Below are 25,465 nucleotides of genomic sequence, written 5' to 3'. Positions count from 1 at the left end.
ATTGGGCCCACCTGGAAAATCCAGGACATGCTCCCTGTATTAAGGCCAGCTGATTAGCAAGCTTCATTCCATTTGGAACATTCCTTTCTCCCCTTGCCACAAAATTTAACACATTCCCAGTTTCTGGGAATTAGACATGGACATCTTTGAGAGGTTGTCATGCTGCCTGCCACGCTTAGAACGTGGTTACAGGGAGTGGTAAGCAATTAAATTTTTGAAGACAGAATTATGACCACAGTTTTATATCCTGGGTACAACAGACCCTGCAAAAGGATAGAGCCCGCAGGGAAATAGGCCCCTCTGGTAACACAAGCTAGTCTGCAAACTATTGCCCTTTAACATTGTCAAGTACTTTTGAATGCAGTGAACTCAGAGCATACCTCTGTGCCAAGAGTCCAAAATATGCCCTTTTATGGCAGAAATGTGAATTGACCAACTCAAAACGTCACTGCTCAACTCCATAATCCCTGAGGAGTAGGTTTTACAGAAGTGATTATGGGGGAAAAGGCCAGGTGTTAATGATGAAAAAACATTGAACTTTCTAGGGGGTAGTAGCTAAGATTTAATTCAAAGATAGAACATTTAGCTGCAAGTCTTCAAGAATAAGACAATCTCTTATCCTCTGTTTTATTGTGGAATGAGGGTGTGAGAGGTTCCATTCCATGGGCCTTGGGAATTCCAATACGGTTCAAGGATAAATAAACCAGGTTTTCTGCAGGAAGAGCTTCAAATATAATCAGTTCTCAGACATCCAGCTCAGCTCCTGTATCCCTACAATGCAGTTGACATGCATCTTCTCAGATGCCTACTCCTAACTCACCTTGGAGATGGTGAAGTACGCTTGCAAAGGAGTAGAAGCGCAAGCCACCAGTGAGAGGAATGAGAGAGTTTGCAGAAATTTGTATGCAGTAGAACAATGAGTTCATCTTTAAATGTTGGAGTCTGAGGTGCAGATGGATAAAGTTGGAAGGCTCCCTATGTAAGGCATGTTATGGAGAAGGTGCTGGTGTTAATATCAAAGAAATAGTACCCAGGGGGCTTCTCTATGTGTGCCTCTGTATCTCAGATCCATTAGAGTTGAGTTCAGTCCTGCCTGATTCATCTCCCAGAGATGCAGCCTCCTCTTAAAGAAGTTGGGGCTGGTGGCCCATTCAGTGATGTCACTGACAGATGCATCTTATGGGGATAAAGTGTCACAACATTCATTTATTTGCCCATGCTCACAGAGGACCTGGAATGTTCCACATCTGCTCTCACTCTGCCATGGGCTCCTGGACTCTCTGCATGTCCCTTTGTATCCCTGGTATAAGTGAGTCTTCAGAATATTAACCCATCGTCATGCTCCTGCATGGATGATGCTATATATTTTTCTTTATTCTGTCCCCCAATTCTGTCTTCTTTCATAGAGCACACAGGTATGGGGTGTCCAGTCACCTCGGCATGAAGTGACAGAGATGGGAAAAGAAGTGACTCTGAGGTGCGAACCAATTTCAGGCCATACCTACCTCTTCTGGTACAGACAGAGCATGATGCAGGGACTGGAGTTCCTGATTTACTTTAACGACAAGTCTCCGATAGATGATTCAGGGATGCCCAAGGATCGATTCTCAGCAGCCACGATACCTAATGCATCATTCTCCTCTGAAGATCAGCCCTCAGAACCCAGGGACTCTCGGCTGTGTGTACTTCTGTGCTGGTTTAGCCACAGCGCTGCAGAATCACCCCTTTCCTGTGCAGAAACCCCGCTGTTTCCCCTTCTCCTTCTACCTCCCAGCAGTCCTGGGCAAAGTCTTTTCTGTTCCTCCCTCTCCTGAGAAAAAAGTGGTTTGAGGGTCTGACAAAGAGTAAATGAGAAGGTATCAACATAGGAAACCTTAGGTTGGTTTGAGGATTATGAGATGGGTTTTGAGGATTCCTCAGATATTCTCTCTGCTCAAAACACACAGGAGTAAGATAAACCTTGGCTACCCACACTGGAGATTTCCCCGTCCTCCTGCATTTGCCATCCCATGAGAATGGTGGGAGCTCCCGAGAAAGGCTACGTTTTCTGAACTACGCTTTCCCCTTCATTCTCTCCTAACGCTAAGTTGCAAACAGAAATTTCCTTCACAAGTTTTCTAGATTGTAAAAGAAAGTTCTTTACTACGGGTGTGGACAGTCCTTTTTAATGCCAATTTCAACTTTATGTTTATTAAGGGATTTTTCATTACTCCTAAAGAGTGTCTCAAATGTGGCTAGAACAAGCAGGTTAGTTCACTAAATGTAAGCTACCTGGCCTGGAATCTAAGGATCCAGTTATCTCTATTCTGCATAAGAAGAGCCAAGTGCTGGCTAAACGCTGTGCACACTCACAGAGCACTGATGAGGCCTCCTGGTAAGGACCCATACTGGGGTATCTCAAAGCAGAGAGACATGTCCAGTCTTCTGTTGCCCTGTTTCCTCCCTGATTATATGTCCTTAACACACAAATTTACATTTTTCTTCTTATGTATATGAGAAGTTTCTATATAATACCTGCAATCCATTCTGACTGGTTATAATTTCTCTGATATTCATATTTATATACGGATTCCTTCTAAATCCCTATCATGATATCATTGACAACTGAGGTGGAAGATCCCTGTATTTTGAGTGCCCAAGGCAATTGAGGTTTGTTGGAGTTCTGCCATAAGCCAAATTCCACTTTGTCATTTTTCTATTTTTTTTTTTTTTTGGACGTATAGAGGTCCTGACTTTCAAGACGAAAATAGTGCAGAATTCCTCCCTGCTGCTTCCAGATCATTTTGTCCCTCCTACTTTAAAGCCCTGCTGCTTTATACATGTTGCTTTATAATAATACCCCTTCTCGTTGTACTTACCTTATTACCTTCAGAAATTTTCTTATTCAGTCCTTCTGCCTGCTACTAATCCAGTCATCTTTCTTAATACTATTCATCACATAGACAATTATTCACTCGCAAGGCTTCTAAGTTTCTCAACCTCCTATACTCTGAGTCTTTTCCCCCTCCAGTCCTTTTCAGACTTACTTCCATGATTATAGACCATTTAAGGAACAACAAAGATCTTTCAATATTTCTATTTAAATTATCCTATCGTTCTACCACCACCTACCTTCTGTTTATCTCAGTAACTCCTACAATTCTTCTATTTCTCTGACCTCTCCAGTTCATGGAGCCCAAAACTTTTATTATTTTTTTAAATTTTTTTTGGTCTTTCTAGGATGTTATTTATTAAAAATAGATTATCTGTCCCTCCCCTAACCCCTCCTGGAAAAATGGCCTTTCCCAACATCTTTTTGCGCATGGATAACAGGTCTTGAGGATGCAGATGTGGCATCCTACCTAAACTACAGGCTCAGGCTTTTCTGGGACAGTGGGGCAGCAGCTCTGCTGGCGCCAAGGGTGGAACAGCACAAGATGACATCAGCAAACCCTGGTGCACCTAACCGTGGGCTGCCATGGAGGCTGGAACGGACTGGAGTTCCTTCTGTTCCAGGCCTCAGGAGACAAAGTCCACAAAGAGAGACCCAGCGGCCCAGCAGCAGCCCCCTGAGGGCCCACAACTTTTAAACTCTTATGCTTTAATTCTTACATTCTTTTAATTATGTTTCGAGATTTAAGACTATAATATCAACCCCAATTAGATCCAACTCCCTGTAGGTTCCTATGAATGGCAGAGTTGGGAGGGGCACTAAAAATCCCTGTGGGGACTCATTCGATTTATCTTCCATAGATGTCATAGCCTCCTCTTAGGTTCCTCTACTTCTAACCTTGGCCTCCCTCATTCTAGCCACCAACCCGGAGTCTACTCTCAACATAGAAATCAGAGTGATCCTTTAGGTTAGATGCTGTCACTCTTCCGCTAAACCATACAGTAGCTTCCTATTTCACTCAGAGAAAAACCTACAGCCTACATAGGCCTACAGGTCCTAGGTGATCCCCTTCCCTGTTACATTTCTTGCCTCCTCTCTGTTCCTCTTTCCCTTGCTTATTTTTTCACAACACATTGGCCTTCCGGCCATTCCTCGAATACACAAGGCACACTTCTGCCTTAGAACCTTTGCTCAAGCTATTCCCTTTGCTTGGAACATCCTTCTCCCAAGTATCCCAGTTAGGCCTGCAAGAAGCCTGAATCATTCTACCAGTGATGCAATCATTTTCCTAAAACCACTTTTCAATTTTTATACATTCAACGAGTCTCCATTGTTCACTAGATAAAAATTTCACTTCGGGAGGGCATTTGAATTTTTAAACATTTGGACCATATCTTATCTTATTTTTGACTACTGAGTAAGATAAATGTTACTTTATCAAGTGTACTTCACACCCTTACAAAACAGTCTTACACAATTTAATGCCTGTTTGTACATTTGCTCTTGTAATTTCTGCTACCTTCTTCATACTGTTCAATACTTCTAATCACTCAAGACACAATTGAATGCTTTCTTTCTCACTGAAGCAGGAAATGGTTCCATTTACTCTATTTTCACAGTGAGGTAAAAAAGATACACATTTTAGGAACAAAAACAACCATGCAGATTATAGAAATTAAACTATTTTTTACATACTTTTGAAGGTGAGGAGGTTCAGAAGCTCAACTATGGTTAAGCTATGTTTTGCTTCTATTTAAGGCCATATTCCCCACCACTTTAAATCTTCCAAGAGAGATTTCCCTCATTCAAATTAAAAACATTTTGATACAAGAGTGGGGTAGGGAAGTGCTCGGTAGAGAAGGGCGCAGTCCCTGGTGAAGGCTCCATCCTAGGGCCTGTGCCCACTGACCTAAACGAGGACAGGGGTTTCTGTTGTTGCACTCAAAAAGTTGCCTTTTGGCCCGCCACGCCCCCCATCCTGTGCCCATATAAACCTGAGACCTTCAGCGGACACAGACACGAGGCTGGACGTTGAGAAGAGTAGAAGAATACACCAGCAGACACCGGCAGATCAGCAATGGCGGAAGGACACGAATGCCGAAGGGGAGTTTAGCCACGGGTAGTCGGAGAAGAGTCCTGCCACTGGACAGCCAACTGCAGGGGAAAACCACCTTTCCACTCCGTCCCCCGACTTCCGGCTCCCCATCTATCTATCTCACTGAGAGCCACTTCCACCACTCAATAAAACCTTGCACTCAATCTTTCAACCCACATAGGATCTGATTCTTCCAATACACTGGGCAAGAGCTCAGGCTGTCACATTGGCCCCCTGTCCTTGCAATAAGCAGAGGGTCTGTTGAGTTGACTAACACAAGCTGACTGCAGATGGCACAGCTGAGAGTGCACTGTAAGTCCTAGACGCTGCCATGGGGTGGGAGCCCGAAAGCACTCCCCACGGCCTCTGCACCTGCCCGTCTGCATGCTCCCCCTAGCGGTTTGAGCACCTGGGCACCAGTGAAGTGAGCCATACCCCTGTCACATGCCCAGCCAGTAGGATAAGGGAACGTTCGAGTTTTAACTTAATGTGTAAAAGACCTTGTTAAGAGGATGAAAATGAAGCCACAGCAATGGATAAAACATTTGTAAACTACATATCCAACAAAGGAATATTATGACTATTTCAAGATTTGCAGAACTATCTATTTAACACATAGACTCATGAGCAATAAAAAATGATTATTACTTTAACCAGTGAGATTTGAGTGAGGTTTGTTATACAGCATTGCTGTGCAGGTGTCAACTGATATACTCTATATTGCAATATCTATTTCTTAAAATTGTTCTAGCCACAATCCCATAGACCATTACTAATTCCAAGCTTGTTCTTTTTTTTTTTTTTTTGAGACAGAGTCTCGCTGTGTCGCCCAGGCTGGAGTGCAGTGGCCGGATCTCAGCTCACTGCAACCAAGCTTGTTCTTTTTAAGAAGAGTGTTGCTCAACTCTGATGTCTTTCTTCTGTTTTCTATTTCGATTTACACATGAACGTAGTTCCCAGCAGCTTTTAAACCTCCAGAAGCCCTTAATATTTCTGTTTCTGAAAAATATCTTTTCGTGTTTTCAGCATTTTTTATTGTTTTGTATGGGAAGGTACTCAGTTTACCATGTTGAATTAGTAATTCTTTAAACATTTTTGCAATTCCAGTAATTAGAGATATTACTGCATTAGGCATTGAAGATACCATGGTCTTTGCAGTTCCTGCTTGCATATCAAGTCCTGTGAACTATTTCTGGTGTCTGTGAGTCACTTCCCAGTGTGGTCATTGGCTTTTACTGAGTCTGATTCACCACCAACCTTTACTGAGGCTGATTCACCAACCCCTTGGTCATTCTTGGACACATAAGCACAAATACAACAGTGTCCTTTCCCAAAATATGTAATACGCAGGGAAAATTACTTTCATGTAAAATAGACATGTCCTTTTAATATTACCAGTAGATCATTCTAATTATGGACTAGTAACATCCAACAGACTTATTTGGGTTTAGTGACAGACCTATTACTGTGTTCACTCCTCAATTCAAACACAGAATGTGTATTTTCCATATTGTGTAGCTTCAAGTTTTGGGGTTCTCCATCAAATACTTAGCTATACAATGGCAGCTACTTTTGTCTGGATATTTTCTCAAATCCTGGATGATTACAAACTTCTCCTTCACTGGTGAAATTTTTTTTAATGCAGGGTCAAACCTGATATTAAGTCTCCCAGAGAGTAAGAAGACAACTATTCAGGGTCTACAAGATGACCAGTTAGAAGCAGCTGTGGTCCATGGTGCTCATGGAGAGGAATGAAATGGGGTGATTGAATTTAGCACTGTCAATTGAAATATTCAGGTTCTCACACTGGGATTAACTAGGCAAACAACTTGACCCACAGAGAACAAAGAAAAGCAGAGTGTCGGGGGCACGACAGCCCACTGGGAGCAGCACACAGCCAAAGGAACCCCCACCCCAGCCAAGGCAAGCAGTGAGTGATTGTGTGACCCTGCCCAGGAAACCACGCTTCTTCCACAGATCTTTGCAACCCATGTATCAGGAGATTCCCTCACAAGCCCAGAACAACAGGGCCTTGGATCCAGTACACAGAGCTGTGTAAAGTTTTAGCAGAGCAGCTGCTCTGGCACACACAGAGACCCAGGAGTTTTACACATTTCAGCCCCAGGATCCCAGGCAAGGCAGGAAATCTGTCCACATATAACCCTAGGAAGGGGGCTGACTCCAGGGAGCCAAGGAGCATCATCCTGCAGGCCCCAATTCCACAGCACCTCACAAGTTAAGACCCACTGGCTTGGAATTCCAGACAGCCAATGGCAACAGGCTAGAATCTGCCTGAGATAAGTCTGAATTCCCGGGGAAAGAGGGTGGCCACTAACTCTGCAGTCCAGTAGACTTAGCTGTTTGAGCCTGCCAGCTTTGGAGAATACAAATGGTCTGGATGAGGAAAGGTCCCCCATAATGCAGCACAGCCGCCTTGCCAGAAGATCATGGCCAGACTGCTTCTTTAAGCAGAACCTTGATCCATTCCTTCTCAGTGGGCAGGACCTCCCTGTGTAGGCTTCAGCCATTCTACCCAGGGTTCTACATTGAGAGCTCTGATCTCTCCCTGGGATGGAGCTCCTGGCAGGGAGGGGCAGCCTCCATCTCCACAGTTCACTCAACTCAGTCCTTCTAGCCTGTTGGCTTTGTAGAATCCAAATGGTCTAGATGAAAAAGACTCCCCATAATGCAGCACATCTGCTCTACCAAAAAGCAGATAAACTGCTTCTTTAATCAGGTCCCTGATCCTGTTCATCCCAACTGGGTGAGACCTCCCAACAGGGTCTCCAGCCATCTCCTACAGGTGTGTTCTGGCCAGCAACAGGTCAGTACGCCCCTGGGATGGAGCTTCCAGAGGAAGAAGCTGGCTGCCATCTTTGCTGTTTCACAGCCTCCACTGATGATACCTCCAGTATGGGAAAAACCAAGGCAGCTAAGGTCTGAAGTGGACTTCCAGCAAACCACAGCAGCCCTACAATAAAGTGGCCTGACTATTAAAAGAAAAACAAACAAACAGAAAACAACAAAGTACAGTATCGGTGAAAAGGACCCTGCAAAATCCAAGGTCAAAGGTCAGCAACCTCAAAGATTGAAGGTAGATAAGCCCACAAAAATGAGAAAGAATCAACACAAAAATGTTGAAAACTTAAAAAGCAGGATGCCTCTTCTCCTCCAAGTGACTATAACACCTCTCCAGCAAGGGCACAGAATTGGGCTGAGGCTGAAATGGCTGGATTGACAGAAGTAGGGTTCAGAAGGTGGTAATAATGAACTTTGCTGAGATAAAGAAGCATGTTGTAACCCAATACAAAGAAGCTAAGAATCATGATAAAACAATACAGGAGCTGACAGCCAGAATAACCAGTTTACAGAGGAACATAATCCACCTGATGAAGCTGAAAAATACAACACAAGAACTTCACAATGCAATTACAAGTATCAGAGGGAGAACAGACCAAGTGGAAGAAGGAATCTCAGAGTTTGAACACTATCTTTCTTAAATAAGAGGGGCAGACAAGAATAGAGGGAAAAGAATGAACAACACCCCCAAGAAATATGGGATTATATAAAGAGACTGAACCCATGACTGATTGGGGTACCTAAAAGAGATAAGGATAATGGAGCCAAATTGGAAAACATACTTCAGGATATGATCCAGAAGATCTTTCCCAGCCTAGCAAGACACACCAACATTCAAATTCAGGAAATGCAGAGAACCCCCATAAGATACTCCATGAGAAGATAAACCCCAAGACACATAATCATCGGATTCTCCAAGGTTGAAATGAAAAAAAAATGTTAAGGGTAGCCAGAGAGAATGACCAGGCCACCTACAAAGGGAAGCCTATCAGACTAACAGCAGACATGTCTGTGGAAACTTTATAAAGTAGAGTGGTTAAAGCTATGCTTTAACATTCTTAAAGAAAAGAATCTCCAACCCAGAATTTCATATCTGACCAAACTAAGCTTCATAAATGAAGAAGAAATACGATCCTTTTCAGACAAGCAAACACTTAGGAAATTTGTCACCACCAGGACTGCCTTGTAAAAGCTCCTCTAGGAAGCACTACATATGAAAAGATAAAAACCATTACCAGCCACTACAAAACACACTGAAGTACACAGATCAGTGACACTATGAAGCAACCACATAAACAAGTCTGTGAAATAACCAGCTAGCATAGTAATGGCAGGATCCAACTTACATATAACAATACTAACTTTTAAGTGTAAATGGGCTACATGCCCAATTAAAAGACATAGAATGGCAAGCTGAATAAAGAACCAAGACTCACTGATATGCTGTCTTCAGGAGACACATCTCACATGCAAAGACAAACATAGGCTCAAAATAAAGGGATGGAGGAAATTTTACCAACCAAATGGAAAACAGAAAAAAGCAGGGGTTGCAATCTTAGTTTCTGACAAAACAAACTTTAAACCAACAGAGAATAAAAAAGACAAAGAAGGGCATTACATAATGGTAAACGGTTCAATTCAACAGGAAGAGCTAACTATCCTAAATATATATGCACCCAATACAGGAGCACCCAGATTCATAAAGCAAGTTCTTAGAGACCTACAAAGAGAGACTGGACTCCCACACAATAACAGTGGGATATTTTAACACCCCACTGATAGTATTAGAAATATCATTGAGACCGAAAATTAACAAATATATTCAGGACCCAAATTTAGCTCTGGATTAAGTGGAACTGATAGATATCCATAGAACTCTTCACCTGAAAACATCAGAATATACACTCTTCTCATCATCATATGGCTCTTACTCAAATTGATCACATATTTGGAAGTAAAACACTCCTCAGCAAATGCAAAAAATAAACTGAAATCATGACAGTCTCTCAGATCACAGTTCAATCAAATTAGAACTCAAGATCAAGAAATACACTTAAACCACACAACTACATGGAAATTAAACAACCTGCTCCCAAATGACTTTTGGGTAAATAACAAAACTAAGGCAGAAATCAAGAAGTTCTTTGAAACTAATGAGAAAAAAGAGACAATGTACCAGAATCTCTGGTATAGATAAATCAGTTTTAAGAGGGAAATGTATTGCACTAAAGGCCCACTACAAACCTCTGCTCAAAGAAATGAGGGAAGACACAAACAAATGAAGAAACATTCCATGCTCATGGGTAGGAAGAATCAACATTGTGAAATGGCCATACTGTACAAAGTAACTTATAGATTCAATGCTATTCCCATTAAACTACCATTGACATTCTTCACAGAATTAGGGAAAAAAAACTATTTTAAAATTCATATGGAACCAAAAAAAGAGCCTGAATAGACAAGACGATCATAAGCAAAAAGAACAAAGCTAGAGGAATCAGCTATCAGACTTCAAACTATACTTTAAGGCTACAATAACCAAAACAGAATGGTGCTGGTACAAGAGCAGACACATAGACCAATGGAACAGAATAGAGAACTCAGAAATAATATTACATACCTACAACCATCTGATCTTCAACAAACCTGGCAAAACAAGCAACGGGGAAAAGACTTCCTATTTACTAAATGGTGCTGGGAGAGCTGGCTAGCCAAATGCAGAAAATTGAAAACGGACTCCTTCTTTACACCATACACAAAAATTAACTCAAGATGGATTAAAGATTACATGTAAAACCCAAAACTATGAACACCCTGGAAGAAAATGTAGGCAATCCCATTTAGGACATAGGCACAGGCAAAAATTTAATGATGAACATGCCAAAAGCAATTGCAACAAAAGCAAAAATCGACAAATGCAATCTAATTAAACAAAAGAGATTCTGCACAGCAAAATAAACTATCATCAGAGTAAACAGACCCCTGTAGAATGGGAGAAACTTTTTTTGCAATCTATCTATCTTACAAAGGTCAGATAGATATCCAGAGTCTGCAAGGAACTTAAACAAATTCACAACAAAAAAAAAACCCAGACAACCGCATTAAAAAGTGGGCAAAGGATGTGAACAGACACTTCTCAAAAGAAGACATACATGTGGCCAAGAAACATTTAAAAAATAGCCCAACATCACTGATCATTAGAGAGATGCAAATCAAACCACAATGAGATTCCATTTCATGCCAGCCAGAATGGCTATTATTAAAAAGTAAAAAAATAACAGACACTGGCAAGGTTGCAGAGAAAAAGGAATACTTTTACACTGTTGTGAGAGTGTAAATGACTTAAACCATTGTACAAGACAGTGTGGCGACTCCTCAGAGACCTAGAGGCAGAAATACCATTTGACCCAGCAATTCTATTATGGGGTATATACCCAAAGGAATAGAAATCATTCCATTATAAAGATACATGCATGTGTATGTTCACTGCAGCACTAGTCACTATAGCAAAGACATGGAATCAACCTAAATGCCCATCAGTGATAGACTGGATAAAGAAAGTGTGGTGCATACAACATGAAATTATATGTTGGCATAAAAAGAAATGAGATCATGTCCTTCACAGGGACATGGATAGAGTTGGAAGCCATTATCCTCAGCCAACTAATGGGAACAGAGACCCAAACACTGCATGTTCTCACTTACAAGAGGGAGCTAAATGGTAAGAACACATGGACAGATCCCAGGGGACAAAACACACTAGGGCCTGTCAGAAGGGGGTTAGTGGAAGGGAGAGCATGAGCAAGAAAAGCTAATGAATGCTGGGTTAGTACCTGGGTGATGGGATGATCTGTGCAGCAAACCACCTACCTATGTAACAAACCTGCACTTCCTGCACAGGTACCCCGGAACTTAAAATAAAAGTCGAAGAAAAAAAAAAAAAGATAGCCATTCAAATTGCCTCATCAGGTGGATTGTTATGGGAGAATGTATATTTCCAAGACTCTTGAAAGTAAGGAGAGTGAGCTATCAGAAACAGTGAACTCCTAGACAGAAATAATTTAGAGTATGTGATAGTAAGCACACCTGTCAAAGCTCTCTCTGTTGAAGAAAATGTAATGAGGAGGACTCTCTGAAAGAAGTTAGAGCACATACACACAACGATTCAAAATCAATCAACATTATTATTACAAAACCTAAGAGTATAATTAAAAGAACGCCTGTGCTTGGAATACTTGTCACAGAGAATTTTAACTTCCTGAGAAAATGGATGAGACACTACAGTGTTTTGAAGTGATACTTCCTTCTGATCATCAGAACAGGCACAAAGGAAGAATATTTAAAATTGAAATCTCTTATGTAATTCTTACTGTGTTTTGGGCATTTCAAGTGGATTCATTTTCCAAGTAGAAAATATTCAGCATCTACTTAGAATGCCTTATTTTATAGAAGAATAAACTGAAGCAGAGAGAAGATACATACTTTTCTTCATGTCACATGGCTAGTAAATGGAGGAAAGGGGGATTCAAACACAAGAATTTGGGGACGGGATTCCTTTTAACCATTTATAAACTATTATAACTAAAATTTAAAATATAAGTTCATTAAAATGGAAGAGGAAAAAGACTTCCTCAGGAATAGTTCTAACTTCTTAGAAGACTTACACTTCTTATATGAAAGAAAGAGGAGGTTCTTGGCCGGGTGTGGTGGCTCACACCTGTAATCTCTGCACTCTGGGAATCTGAGGCAGGTGGATCACTTGAGCTCAGGAGTTTGAGACCAGCCAGGGCAACATGGTGAAACCCCATTGCTACTAAAATTACAAAAAGTTAGCTGGGGATTGGTGGTGCATGCCTGTGGTCCCAGCTACTCGGGAGGCTGATGTGGGAAAATCACTTGAGCCTGGGAGGCAGGGGTTACAGTAGCGAAGATCATGCTACTACACTCCAGCCTAGGTGACAGAGTGAGACCTCACCCCCAATTTTAAAAAGGAAGGAAGAAAGGAAGGAAGGAAGGAAGGAAGGAAGGAAGGAAGGAAGGAAGGAAGGAAGGAAGGAAGGAAGGAAGGAAGGAAGGAAGGAAGCGAGGGAGGGAGGGAGGGAGGGAGGAAGGAAGGAAGGAAGGAAGGAGAGGTTCTCATATCTGGGAAAGATAAATTTTAGAGGGAAGAGGAAATGCACTCGGAGTCAACTGCTCTCAAAGGTTTATTAGAAGAGATTTATTTTAGTTGTTACTAAGGCAGGCAAGATAACTGGATGTAAAGAAGCCTCATGGAGGAAAAAAAAGATGCAGGATCTCAGAGGGGAGACTAGATAAACTTTTCACAGGAAGACAAGATTTGGGGATTTGTTAAGGAATGACTCAAAATCAACACTATATAAAGGGTTACATGCAATTTGGACATTTTTTAGAAGAGAGGCCTTGAGACATCAATTGAAGACTCTCAAATTATGTGATTTTCAGCTCTAGCCTGTGCTTGAAAGGAGCCTGCCTAATTATTTTTAAAATTATGATGCTTAGGAAAGTGTAAGAAAGGTGGAACATATTAAAGGAAAAGTAGGCAAACAAAAAATGAGAATACCTTTTAGATACAATTCCTTAACCAAGGAGATTAAAGATATTCAATATTTATCTTAATAGTGCTTGCTTTAGAGGACCCAGACATTGTTAATTGCACATCTCTCAATAGAGAAGATCACAGAGATCAAATCTAGAATATTTGGAAAGACTAGGGACAAGTGCAAACATAAAATTTAAGAAGGAATTTAATTCTAGTGAATATTGCTAATACTACATGTGCTTGAGAAAGAGCAGGACAAATTTACAAAGCATTTCAAACTTCTAGAAATTCAGCTTAAGCTAGACCAGGCCCAATAGCTCACGCTTGTAATCCCAGCACTTTGGGAGGCTGAGGCAAGTGGGTCACCTAAGGTCAGGAGTTAGAGACTAGCCTGGCTAACATAGTGAAACCTTGCCTCTACGAAAAATACAAAAATTAGCTGGGTGTGATGGCATAAGCCTGTAATCCCAGCTACTCTGGGGGCTGAGACAGGAGAATCACTTGAACCCGGGAGGTGGAAGCTGCACTGAGCCGAGATCACGCCACTGCACTCCAGCCTGGGCAACAAGAGTAAAATTCCATCTCGAAAAGAAAAGAAAAAATTAGCGAGCCAATTCTTTATTCAGTAGGGGATCCTGTCTGCTAAGGAAAAGGTAATGGAAGGGCATATTCGATTTGGCAGAATGCTAGCTAGCCCAACAAGCTGCAAAGCTCAACCCCTTCTTGACCAGAATCAAACCTCACATTTCTACTTCATTTGATCTGACATGAGTATTTTTCTCTCAGGTGTTTTGAGTCTTAGGTCAGAAAGAGTGGTTACCCCTGCACATGACCACTGTGCCAGTGTAACACAGCATGTATTACTTCGGGTCTTGACAAAGGGCTCATTTCTAGTGACTGTGTCCTTCTGGCTACCAGGAGACACTTCAGTGCCACAGCCACTCACTGACACTTTAGAGTTGCTGAGAGAATTGTCTGATTGTGGGAAACTAAGAAGCTCACGTTTGGTCCCTGGATCATGAGCCCTACCTGTTGAGCACTGAGAAAGCACTGGAAAAAGAAGGGAGGACCCAAAGATTTCTAAACTTGTGCAAATGGGCTAAGACCAATAGTGAGGTTGGGATTTTACACACGTTCAGGATGGTTATCAGACAAAGAAGCCACTGATATACCACCAGTACAATGCAGTTCAAATTACAATAAAAAGTTATGGGATTTTTTTGGGTCAGAAAAGCATATAAGAGAAGAAGTAAAAGAGTACACATGATTCCTATCACCTTTTATCCTCCAAACTAACTCTCATTAACACACAGAAATGTTTTCGTAGGGGGCACAAAGATAGACTGCAACAATCGTGGCCAATATTATGATAGAGAAGGACCCTGTCCTGTAATGTTCCACATGTTAATGTTACGTGAAAGGGGACAGGGTCATCTCTGTGACAGTATAGTCACGGAAGCCTCTTCCTGCTCAAATAAGTGGCCTTCATTAAAAGAAACACAGAAGAATCTTGTTTCATAAGCTAATGCCGATCATTGAGACAGCAACTATTTCAGGAACATGAGGGAAGCTGTTGGAATGGGCTTTCCTTTAAACCTAGCCTGATTTCATCCTGCTGATGTGTGGGCTTTAAGTCAGGGCCTGAGAAGGACAGCCTAACCGTGGTCTAAGTCAGAGGGCTCCTCATTCCTCATAAACCAACAAATACATTAATATCATCAGAAAAATTACCGGGGCCTGTGGTGTCCCAAATTCTGACTTCTTTTTCCATTGAAGATCAGAGCATAGAGGAAGGAGATACCTCACTCATCTGCTCTTCTTGTTATATGCTCACAGTTTCTTTGTTTCATGACTCTGTACCCTGAAAGAGGTTAGTCCTGGATATGCCAAGAGTTTTTTTTAAAAATCCCTGTCCTAGAATATTGTGGCCTTGAATCGAAGTGTTTTCTATATGTTTGTGTTTTCATCTTCCTTCCTAAGCCCTATATCTAGGCTCTGCCTTCTCCATCCACAAATCTCAGGATGCTATGGAGTCTGAAGACACTTGATTGCAGAGATAGCACAAGACCCCCACCCCCACCATCACCACACACACACACACACACACACAAATAAACACAGGACCAGAAAGGAGTGGTTACTGCTGATTCTCTAACATTACAAAAATATCACTGTTGTAACTTCTCACCCTGACGGTCATATGTTTCTCTGTCCCTTGACATACTCCCCCGTTTGAGGTGTTGGAGGAGAAATCTCTGTGCCAATAGCAGAGACATGGAGCTAGTGTGTCACATCCACTCTGTGAACAGACATCTTACTACTATCTATACTCTAAAAAGCAGGCCATTTTCTAGAGTTTCACCCCCTCACCAGAAAGGATTTATTTGTGGATATTGGTTGACTTACTATACCGAGAGACTCAAGTGTTAATCATTAAAGGAACGTGTTTGTGCTTTCTTAGAAGTAAGAGGAAGATCACATTTAACTGGAGAGTGCCTATTGTCGTTTTCAAGGAAGGTCAAAGCTCTCACTTACCCCTGCTCAATCTTCACCTGTGCCCAAAGAATTAACATAATTTTGAACCTTACCCTGGAGAAGTGAAAAGGGACCTTGTCCTCCAGAAATGCAGAAGACACTGTGTGTGGCTGGGGGAGTCACAGAGCACAAGAGTATCCACCTCCAGCCCTCACTGGGAATAAAATTAGGACAGTTCTGTCTCTTTCCAGGGCAGCCACTTTGTTCTCTGCATGAGGAGCATGGCAGTCCAGATGCTTCCAGGAGGGATCTGGGGCAAAGCTCCAACTAAGCAACACATTATTTTGATTTTGTGTGTCTGGCATATAGGGATGGCCGGTGAGGGGAACAATAAAATTCTTGATATTTCACAAATAATTTATTGATGTCCAGAATTTGAGACGCTGATGGCACACCTAAGTGGCAATATGCACCAGGCAGATCAATACGTGATGCATCAGAGAAAGCAGAATGGGTGATGTGATGTGCAATGCCACGGAAGCACTGCAGCTAGGAGGGGTGACAGCTAATGGGGGTGTTTAGAGTCTTTGAGTGAACCAACCACATCAAAGAGTAATTGTAATTTATTTCACCCTATCTTCTGTAGCATTCACCTTTGGAGGAAGGTCCTTTGAGCAGGGACAGAGATGGTGATGTCACTGACAGTCCCCCTTTTATTCTGGGTGAAAGGTCTAGAATCCTCAGCTCCAGTATTCATGCCCACAAGGGTCTCATCTAGGTGAAGGCTCCACCTGCGCTGCCCTGCCATGGCCACCAGGCTCCTCTGCTGTCTGGTCCTTTGTCTCCTGGGAGAAGGTGAATCCCCACAAATAAAGCACCTGCATTTTTGGATATTGCCAGTTATTATTCCAATTATGTTTCTTATTCTGTCCCCAAATTCTATGTCTTTTCACAGAGCTCATAGATGCTGGAGTCACCCAGACACCAAGGCACAAGGTGACAGAGATGGGACAAGAAGTAACTATGAGATGTCAGCCAATTTTAGGCCACAATACTGTTTTCTGGTACAGACAGACCGTGATGCAAGGACTGGAGTTGCTGGTTTACTTACGCAACAAGGCTTCTCTAGATGATTCAGGAATGCCCAAGGATCGATTCTCAGCAGAGATGCCTGACGCATCTTTAGCCACTCTGAAGATCCAGCCCTCAGAACCCAGGGACTCGGCTGTGTATCTTTGTGCCAGTGGTTTGGTCACAGTGCTGCAGAATCGCCTGCTCCCTGTGCAGAAACCCTGGTGCTTTCTCTTCTCCTCCAGTACCCAGCAGCTCTCAGCAGCCTTTCTTGCTCCTCCCCCAGCACAGGAAGTACGTAGGTTTGGTGTTCCACATGTCCCTAGGCAAGGCAAGAACAGGTCATAAGGATGCATCACGTTAGGAAACTTTTGGCAGGAAGTCAGTGGGTGCAATGGTTCCTGGGATTCCTCACATACTTCTCACAAGGGTGCCCGAGACCAGGTTTGAGGGTGAGTGTCACAGACTGGAGCTTTCAAGTGATCGAGTGAGCTTAACACTGTGCAGCCATTGCACGTGAATGCTTCTCTCCTTTGCTGCTTTTTGTTATGACTTCTCTGCCATTTCTTTTCTCTTCTACCTTAAAACTTTCAACATCTTTGATTACTTCCAACATCAATCTTGGCTTCCCAGTTGTTTCAGTTGCTCACTTCAAATGATCATTTCCTTCACCTTCTGCACTTTCTTTTTCTAGACTTCCAATAACAAATTATTTGAATTACCCCCAAACAGCTTCCTCAAGCCTCCTATTGTCTCATGCAGGCTTCTCCTTTCATCTCTGGTACTATTTCTGCAGCAATTCTTCAACCCCATCAGGACCACTAATTGACTTCTCCTGCAAACATTGCACCACATATCATCTCATGTACTATATTCATTATCTGACTTAGACTATGTGTTCTAAGATGATTTTGAAATTCTTGCATATGTCTTCAACTCTCATCTTTTCTTTTTCTGTTTCTTACCTGGAAAGAGACCTTTCTTACCTGAAAGGGCCACTGAGTAGGCCCTTTCAATGACACAGAGAACATAAAATGTCCCTTACCCTTGTCAAACGGTATTGTAACTATAGAGTATGTCTTGAGATCTGTAAGTCCCTCTACGCATATAAAATTATATACTTTTCTTCTATTAAAAGAACATGTTACTTTTTAATGAGTTCATCAGTTTCATCTTTCAATTATAGTTATACTTTTGACAATTATAGAAGCACTAAAAAAAGTTATGCACTCAGAATGTATGATCCTATCACTTTTATGCATGTGTGTGCTTCACTTCATATGTACAAAAAAGTTAAAAGAATGCCAAATAGGCATATTTATCCACTCTCTTGTAGGAATGATAAAGACAAACTTCCAAGGGGAAAATATTTGCAAAATAATCCACAGCACATAAAATTATTTAAGAAAAAAATAAATCAGTAAATACCTCTGTTAAGTTTATATATAGTTTTATATGCTTGGGTAAGGAAGAAAAAAGTTGTGATACGTTTTGCTGGTTATTTGGAGAGAGAAAATATAGAAAGAGCAGAAAGAACATGATTAGCCTTGTCTTTGTTTGAAATTTTTCCTTTTTAAATTTGATATACTATTTACCATCAAAATTTAAAACAACACCACTGCTACAAAACAATATACAGACAAGCTAAAAAGAAAAAGAAATTTACTATGTAAAAAAAAAGGCAGGAACTTATAGGCAGAGTATTAAGGGGAAGTTAAAATTATAAAGACCTATAAGCTTTCAGAGCAGTACAGACCTCACAGCTGAAGCTGGGATTTTAATGTCCTTATGAAAGAGATGACAAAAAAGAGCCAGAATTACATTGTTTGCCTTAATCCTGGAGCTTCAAAATTCTCCCAGGCTTTATAAACTAAAAGCATCATACCCCAAAGATCCAGAAATTGGAAACTGGATGTTTGGTCAGGTCTTTGGGTGATAGATAAAAAGGAAAAGTTAGGAGAGAAAAACTGAATCTTCAGGCTGTGTCTCATATGTGTTTGGAATGAAATATACTCTGCATGGAATGTACACCACACATCCAAAAACTGGCAAAAAGGTCCATTACCATTAAAACCCTTGGGGACCCTGGCATTAAGAAATTCAATACGGTTCTGGAGTACACTTCTGTTTCCAACCAAGATGGATTAACAGGAATTAGATTTAACTTCTTGCTTGAAACAGCTAACACCCCACCCCCTACCCTGCCCCCCTCCACACACACATACACACAACACGTGAAACAACGGTTGTCAAGACATTGGAAGTCAGGCAACAGAAGACAGTGATCTCTGAGAGATGGAAACAACCAAGCTGAGAACTACGACTGTCTTAATACCTGGAGGGAGTTTCCAGGCCGTGGGCCAGAAAGCAGAATCCAGGCAGAGCTGGGTGACCTCACTGAGCTCAGAGTTAGAGTTTGAAATACAAGATCAAAGCAGCTAGATTTCACATGACAGGGCATTGAAAAGGCGATTGCTGCACAGAGAGAATCCCGGAGACCTTCCTAGGATCTCTCTTAACCTTTCAGCTGTGCTGTAAGCAGTACATGTGTGAGGAAATTCCCTAAGGTTGGAGAAAGAGCCACTCAACAAGATTAGGGGAAACAATGCCTGGCGCTCACAAAGGGCTGAAAGTTATATAAATAAATAAATAAATAAATATATATATATATATATATAGAGAGAGAGAGAGAGAGAGAGAGAGAGCAGTGAGAATGGGAAACTTAATAATTCATGGGTCAATGAGCAGAGGTTTCAGATGACTTTTGCCTCAGTATTAAAGCAAAACAAGCCCTTCACTAAATTTGGCTCCTGGTCTATGTGGGAGAGACTTCAAAATATCAAACTGTTTACAAGTAACTCAAGTCTCAGAGCAAAACTGAATAACATTTCTAACGTACAAGAGTATCTGTTTGGAGATATCAGTATGAATTTATTGTTTTTAAACATGTAGATAAAATGCTAAAGAAATGAATACATACCTGTGTGAATAAGGGGTTGGTATATATATATATATGTATTTCATAGTTCTGTCCACTTAGAAGACCACTAGTGCCCAGATGTTTGTTGCCAAATATTGTTCTCCAATTAAAAAAATGAAAGGTGGTTCTAGGACCCTGAGGTAAAAAATATAAGAATGTTGTAATGAGGTGTGTTCAAAAAAAAAAAAAGAAAAGAAAAAGGATAGGACACATCTCAAAAGGACAGAGGAATCCATCTGAAAGAGCTTCCCCAATGACTAAGGCTGGAACAATTTGTAAAAGAAAATCCTTAAGTTCACACTGAAAATGAAATGATTAAATAAATAAATAATAAAAAATGTGAGACAGGACAATCTCTTACTGAAGAATTCCAAATTGCAAATGTAGAAGAAACAGAGGGAAATAGAAAAGTCACTGTGACAACACCACTGTGAGTAGTTGCCACACATAAGACCCAATGACAAGTGCTAAAATTAGTGGGTGTAACTTTAAGAAGAAATGGATCATTTGTACAGTTGCAAAGTATCGTCCCCAAAATATTAAGATGGTGGTTTTAACATATGCCCATACATTCTTTTATACTCATCCCCCTAGATTCCGCTCTCCTGGATTCAGTGGCCTGCCTCTAATGAATAGACAAGGGAAATAGAAAAATGATAACCAAGTGACCAAAGTTAATAAACATGACCCGTAATAAGTCTTGTGAACCTCATGTGCATTCTCTTATGATGCAATGTTGTGATGTTATCATGTGACTACATATCTGTAATATTCCTCTCCCAAATCTATAACTCCTGTCTAATAATGAGAAAGCATCAGACAAATCCAAGTTGAATGACATTCTACAAAACACCTGACCAGTAATCTTCAAATGTCAACATCATTAAAAACAAGGAAAGAGGCTGTCACAAATTGAAGAACACTAGGAAGATATGACACCTAAATGTAATATGGGATCCTGGATTAGGTACTAGGGCAGGAAAAGGTCATTATCAGAAAAACTGGGGAAATCTGATTACAGTCTTTAGTTTAGTAAAACTGAATGGTCTTTAGTTTAGTAAAACTGAACTTGACAACTGTGCCAGTGTCAAATTCATAGTTTGTGTGATGTTAGCACCAGCGGGTGTTGGATGAAGGATATAAAGTCACTTGGTAGTATTGTTATAGCTACAGGACATTAGTTCTCCAGCTTTGGGTCACCTGAGTCCCTACCAAGCCAATTTGTGAGGCTGCTGTTAGTTGTCCTTACTCCCCAGACTCGGAGCTCTCAGATAGACCTAGAATTCAACCTCTTCTTCTTCTTGACCTCTGCTTCACTGCATCCTAAACATGGTGGAGTGGAAGGGTAGTGAGGGAGGCTGAGCAGAAGCCCATTATTAAGAAGCCCATCACTAGAGCTTCTCTGATGGTTCTCTGAGACAGGGGCTCCCTCTGTAGTCTCCTTTGTGCACAATCCCAAGCATGCTGGGCCACACAGACTCCACCAAAGCTAGTTTTTATGAGGAGGCAAATATTGAGGCTCCACTGTGAAGAAAATGTCCATGTCAGATTTATGTACCAAAGATTAAAGTTGATGCACTACTATTGCAGGAAGATGATACCTGTGAGAATTTCCAAAAGCCAGATTTTGTATTGTGTGGCTGGCTGAATAATACCCCTCCCCACAAAGACATCCACATCCTAATCCCTGGGATCTGCCTCTGTTACCTTAGATGGCGAGAGTGGACTTTACAGATGTGATGAAGTTAAGGATCTGGAGATAAGGAGATTATTTTGGATGAGCCTGGTGGCCCTTAATGAAATTACATGTGTCCTTATAAGAGAAGCCAGCGGGAGATCAGACAAGAAGGCAATGTGACCATAGGGGAAGAGATTACAGTGATGTGACCACAAGCCGAGGAGTGAGGCAGCCACTAGAAACAGAGGCAAGGAATGAATCTTCTCCTATATCCTCTAGAGGGAATGTGGTCCTGATGACACCTAGATTTTGGTCCAGTGACATTCATTTTGGACTTTTCCAGAATTGTGAGGATAAATCTCTGCCATTATAAGCCAGCAACTTTGTGACAGTTTTATAGCAGCCACTCAAAATTAATATACTCCAATATGTCCAGTTAACCTGAGACTAGGCCAAGAAACTCATATCCTCAATATTTTCTGCAAAACTTGCTCTCATGTTTTTATCTGACACCCATCTCAAACTACAAAGGAAGAAAATAATTTTGAGACTTTAATGTCCCCCTGTCTGGGGTATGCCTTCCATAGGTTATTGGAAAAGTCTAGTCTCCTTTCAAGATTTTATTCCAGCAGTACCTCCTCTTGAAAGAGTTTTAGGCATTGTATGATGTTCTCAGTGCACATATTAAAAAGAAAAAAGACAAAGACTCATGTCTACTTGATGTTTACATTTTTTGCCAGGAGGGAGAGACAGAGATAAGCAAATAAATAAGGCATTTAGTGTATTAGCAGGTGATACCTGCAATGTAGACAAGAAAAGGCAGACTAAGGTGAGGGAGACCAGGACTGTCAGAGTAAGGAGCGTTGAAATGACAATATATTGTTCAGAGTAGGGCCCAATGAGGAAGTGACCTTTGAGCAATGATTTCAGGATGAAAGAAAGAGACATGTAGGTATCTGGGGGAAAAGAATTCCAGGCAGAGGAAGGAGCCAGTGCAAAGACCCTAAAAAATATTTTAGGATCAATGAGGAGGCCCATATTACTGAAAATTTAAGGAAGGGAGTGGTAGAGTTTATGTCAGAGAGGTAATGGGGCAGGATGGATCATACAAAACCTTGATGGCCTTAAGTGCTTTGTTGCTTTGTTTTCTTATTCCAAATAAAACTGGAAGCTAGTAGATGATTTGGAGATGAGTGACATGATCTAGCAGGTTCTAGAGGGCTGAGTTTGAGAGCTAATTCAGAAGTAGAGTAGATGAAAGCAGGGAGATCAGTTAGGAATCTATTGCAGTAATCCAGGAAAAAGATGATGACGGCTTTGTCCCAAGGGTTAGCAATGAAGGTGATGAAAAAATGGGTGGATTCTGAGTGTATTTTGATGACAGAGCCAGTTGAATTTCCTAATGGATTGGCTATAGGGTGGGATAGAAAAAGAATATTCGAGGACTACTCTTAAGGTTTTCAGCTGGAAGGCTGTTGGTGAAGCAAAGTTGAGGATAATCTTTCATGTTTTGAGCATGCTGTTTGAGAATGGTGTGGATGGGTGGGAAACTTGATTGGAGTGCATTAGAGAGATAATGGGAAAAGAGAATTTGAAGGTAAGTATTGATCATTAGCAATAGCAACAATAACTACCATAAGTTGAAATGCCCCACAGTCTTTGGGGATGTGATACATGAGGGTAGACAGGGCTAGATGGGGTGAGGTAGGATCTAGACATCAGACTCAGGAGCTATGAATGGTATATATAAGGTTAACATCTAGTCAAATGCATAAACAGGTTGATTTTAATTGACGTCGGTTTTTCTCCATTGTCCCCTCTAGAGGCAATCTTCAGAGATTCCTGGCTAGGTCTTCTATGTTTCCTGTCCCTAGAGGGAGCTCCTGAAGCTGTGGACATTGGCTAACATGCTGATGTCACTGGAGGCCACATACAGGGCCAAGAGACAGATTTCCTTTCCTTTTTCTCATGCTTGCAAGCTCCTTCATCTGGAAACGTGATTTACCTGGGTCCTGCCATGGTTTCTAGGCTTCTCAGTTTAGTGTCCCTTTGTCTCCTGGGAGCAAGTGAGTCTTCAGGTACTTAAATATCTGTGCTCTATCCTATCGAAGTCTATTCATGCCATGTATTGTCATGTATTCTGTTTTTGTCTCTTCTCACAGAGCATACAGAAGCTGGAGTTACTCAGTTCCCCAGCCACAGGGTAATAGAGAAGGGCCAGACTGTGACTCTGAGATGTGACCCAATTTCTGGACATGATTATCTTTATTGGTATCGGCGTGTTATGGGAAAAGAAATAAAATTTCTGATATACTTTATGAGAGCATCTGTGCAGGATGAGTCCGGTATGCCCAACAAGCGATTCTCAGCTGAAAGGACTGGAGGGACGTATTCTACTCTGAAGGTGCAGCCTGCAGAACTGGAGGATTCTGGAGTTTATTTCTGTGCCAGCAGCCAAGACACAGTGCTTCATAGTCATGCCCTTGCTGTACAAAACCATAGCCTTCTCCTCTCAACTCACAGCTGCCCAAAAGGAAGGCTTTCCCTGTGCTTCCTCCCCCAAGGGAGGGGAGATAAAGAACCAGAATTAACTCATGAAATATAAGAGTATTCCAAGAAGATTTGGATGAAAATACTTGTAGTTTGGGGGATCTCTGAAGTTCTTTAAACAGAACTCAATCTATGTGTTTCTGGTTTTATTTTTTAAAGTGTATGTTGCCCTGGTTATAAAGTGCAGCAGCCTTCTTGTTTATCCTGTTGCTCTGAAATGTTTGTGACTCTGACTGTGAGGCCACATCTTTATATCCCTTCTTATAGTAAGATAAACAAGTCTTTCTGATGAAAATAAAAATAGTGAACAAAAATGCATTTACTACAGGCTTTTAAGTTGCTCAATGATGATGCTAGTAAGGGTGATAGTGGTGACGCTGGTAATGGTGGTGATGAGTTTAGGTTGCTTTTGTCTAGCATTTATAAATTTCCACACACTTTAAAACAATGTCATTTTAGAGTGGAACAGCGAAGTCCATTATCAGAGGTTAATGCTAATTTTCTGTCCACATAGGGTCTGGGTTTGTAATGTTAAAAAATACAGTTAGCACTATAAGTAGATACATGTCAGTCGATACAGAACATTTTTAGAGATCACTTCCAGTTGCTGCAATAGGAATATGTATTCCTATTTTTTTTTCTTTTTTTGAGACAGAGTCTTGCTCTGTCGCCCAGGCTGGAGTGCAATGGCACAATCTCAGCTCACTGCAACTTCTGCCTCCTGGGTTTAAGCGATTCTCCTACGTCAGCCTCCCGAGTAGCTTGGATTACCGGCACCCGCCACCACGCCCGGCTAATTGTTGTATTTTTAATAGAGACCATGTTTCACCATGTTGGCCAGGCTGATCTTGAACTCCTGACCTCAAGTGATCCACCCGCCTCAGCCACCCAAAGTGCTGGGATTACAGGTGTGAGCTACCACGCCCAGCCTTTTGGTCTTTTTGAGACAGGGTTTCATTCTGTCACCCCGGCTGGAGTGCCATGGCAGTGAGATCATGGCTCACCACAGCCTCGACTTCCTGGGCTCAAGCAGTCCTCCTGCCTCAGCCTCCCTAGTAGATGGGACTATAGGTGTACATGACCACAACCAGCTAATTTTTGCCTTGTTTGTAGAGACAGGTCTCACTATGTTGCCCAGGCTGGTCCCAAACTTGTTGGCTCAAGTGATCCTCCTGCCTTGGCTTCCCAAAGTGCTGGGATTATAGGCATGAGACACCATTCCTGGCCTGGAATATGTAATTCTTAGTGAGACCTAATAGTATAACACATTCTACTTGGTTCAACTGCCTTCTTTTAACATCTGGATTCCAATATTCTGCTCGTGT

General features: G+C 41.6%; 2 gene segments (V, D, J or C); both read left to right on the top strand.

Moving 5' to 3' along the window:
* The first annotated feature begins 16,504 nt into the window (after positions 1–16,504).
* On the top strand, positions 16,505–19,276 carry LOC116274658. The segment is given in 2 exon segments: positions 16,505–16,716; positions 16,817–19,276. Coding segments are annotated over 2 exon segments (513 nt in total).
* A 4,031-nt stretch (positions 19,277–23,307) lies between these two features.
* On the top strand, positions 23,308–24,820 carry LOC101024654. The segment is given in 2 exon segments: positions 23,497–23,656; positions 23,753–24,820. Coding segments are annotated over 2 exon segments (492 nt in total).
* The last annotated feature ends 645 nt before the right edge of the window (positions 24,821–25,465 follow it).

The sequence above is a fragment of the Papio anubis genome, chromosome 4 (genome assembly GCF_008728515.1).
Source record: "Papio anubis isolate 15944 chromosome 4, Panubis1.0, whole genome shotgun sequence".
In the NCBI taxonomy this organism is placed as follows: Eukaryota; Metazoa; Chordata; class Mammalia; order Primates; family Cercopithecidae; genus Papio; species Papio anubis.
The sequence above is the reverse complement of the archived record's forward strand: the minus strand, read 5'-3'. Positions and strand labels throughout refer to the sequence as shown.